The sequence below is a fragment of the Diaphorina citri genome, unplaced genomic scaffold (genome assembly GCF_000475195.1).
Source record: "Diaphorina citri unplaced genomic scaffold, Diaci psyllid genome assembly version 1.1 scaffold158, whole genome shotgun sequence".
Taxonomy (NCBI): domain Eukaryota; kingdom Metazoa; phylum Arthropoda; class Insecta; order Hemiptera; family Psyllidae; genus Diaphorina; species Diaphorina citri.
The window spans coordinates 59,685-61,668 of NW_007377595.1; the positions used below are offsets into that span (position 1 = coordinate 59,685).

The 1,984-nt window shown below is 42.5% G+C and overlaps 1 protein-coding gene across 1 annotated transcript in view; it reads right to left on the reverse strand.

Annotated features, from left to right (window-relative positions):
• LOC103505226 (kinesin-like protein Klp98A) overlaps positions 1 to 871 on the reverse strand; it is a 2,249-nt gene extending 1,378 nt beyond the window's left edge. Inside the window, exons 1-2 of the mRNA XM_026820582.1 lie at positions 621 to 871; positions 137 to 319 (exon numbers count right to left, since the gene is read on the reverse strand). Of these exons, the coding sequence (XP_026676383.1) occupies positions 137 to 319; positions 621 to 842 (405 nt within the window). The 5' untranslated portion in view covers positions 843 to 871. The remainder of the gene's footprint in view (positions 1 to 136; positions 320 to 620) is intronic.
• Positions 872 to 1,984: the final 1,113 nt, after the last annotated feature.

Here is a 1,984-nt window from a genome sequence, read left to right on the forward strand (position 1 = left end):
TACACGACGCTCTTCCGATCTACGTTATTTACCGGTAACAGAATCCCCCCCCCCGGAGACAAGTAAAAAACTTCGACCTTGCTGGAAATTGAACCCAGACAACTTGTGTGTCATAGAGAGGGCATATCAACCCTACTGACATACCTTGAGAGAGACGGGTAGGTTTCTCAATGAACTGTCCGTTGAGATAGCATTCACCGTGAGGTATAAGTGTGGCCACGCCATCCTGACTAAGTACAATACTACAATGCAGAGGCTCTACACCTTCCTCATTGAGTACAATATCCGCATCCTCACTCCCTAGGATGTTCTCTCCTTCCTGAAATAATAGTTTTTTTTGAGGTTTGACAGAGGGAACTGTAACTACTAAGGTCTTATCGTCCCGAAAGCAAAGCGAGAAGGAAGACAGGATAGAAGAAAGCCAGCCGTTCCTAGGACGAAGATTATCCGTTCAGGATGAAATTCGTCCCCGGCCGGGAATTGAACCCGCGGCAGACGTGCTACCAACCAAGCTAACTAGACGGGGCAATCATAGATTTATATTGTGTTTGTTGTTTACATACATATGTAAAAAAACTGCTCACGCAAAGTTCCTGACGAGAAACATTTTTCAAACTTACCTTCAGATCATACAGGGTGACGCCAGTGCTGTACAAATCATCATCTATCCTCACTAGATGAGGTCGGTCCGAGTCCAGCACCACCCCGGTTCCATCCTTGCCCATACGAAGACCCAGGGCCTGCTGCTCCTGCAGGATTTTCTGAGTTTCCCGCCATTTCTCTGCCCACTCCTCGGTGAGAACTTTCTCCTGTTCTTGCTTGGCCTGTAGAGCCGCCAACATCTGAGGCTGGTTACCCTGCGTCTGAAAATGCAATGGGAAGAGAAAGGATTAACTAAAAGCGTTCCCAATTGATCACTGAAGCTAAGCAACGTCGCGAACGAGTTATATCTGGATGGGTCAAGAAGGGGTAAGTAAGTAACTAATAGTTAATAGTAATACTAACGTATCACTGACATACAGCAACGTTGAACATGGTTGGTAGGTATCTAAACGGGTGAAGGATAGTATTCCTAATGAATCACTGAAGAGAAATAATATTGAGCATGGTTGCTATTTAAACAGGTGACCGTCTGGGATAACAAACTTTGCGCGGAGCACTCAGTAAGTAACAAAAGGAGAGCTTTAAAAAGGGCACGGATTTACTTAGAAGCTGTTGCCTGGCTACAGAGTTTACCTCTATAAGTAGATAGAAGTGTTCTTTTTTTTTTTTTTTTTTTTTTTTTTTTTTTTTTCTTTTTTTTTTGTTTTTTTTTTATATCCTTTTAAAAAAAAAAAACCTCTAATAGGACTGGGTAGACACTTTGGATCAACCAAAAAACTCTCAAAAAAAAAGAAAGTTCAAAATTACCTTGTGAAATGTCACCTCCAGATGACAGGGTTTTTGTTTCTACTCCTTCCTAATCTATCTTCCGTCGGGTCAGCAAGGCTCTTGCTTAGGATAGACAAATGCCTATTTAAAGTGGGGACCGTCTCTATCTTGGGCGCTTGTCACGAATGTCTAATCCATTTTTTTTTGTTGCCGACCGCTGATGAGGAGGTTCGATTGATCAAAACTCAATGAATCACCAATGAATGGAATCAAAAGATGACTAACATTGTAAACATGGATGTATGTCAATTAGAGAATAAACCATGTTTATTACTATAACTAACTAACATGACCCTCCGACTGAACACTGAGGAACGATCCACACAAGCAAACGTCGTATAGGGGGCCCCGTCTGCACTTGATGAGACCTCTGAGACTCAATGAGCGAGTCTATGCGATTGGCACGTTCTTGTAGTAGTTATTTCGGGTGTCAGTTGCTTCTAGGGTTGTGCGTCTTAGTATGCCCTGCGCTTGAGGTACTACCTTTAGTGGTTTGAGTTTCGTTACGAATTGGCCCCCCTTCATTCTAATATAATAAAAAATAGAATACCCC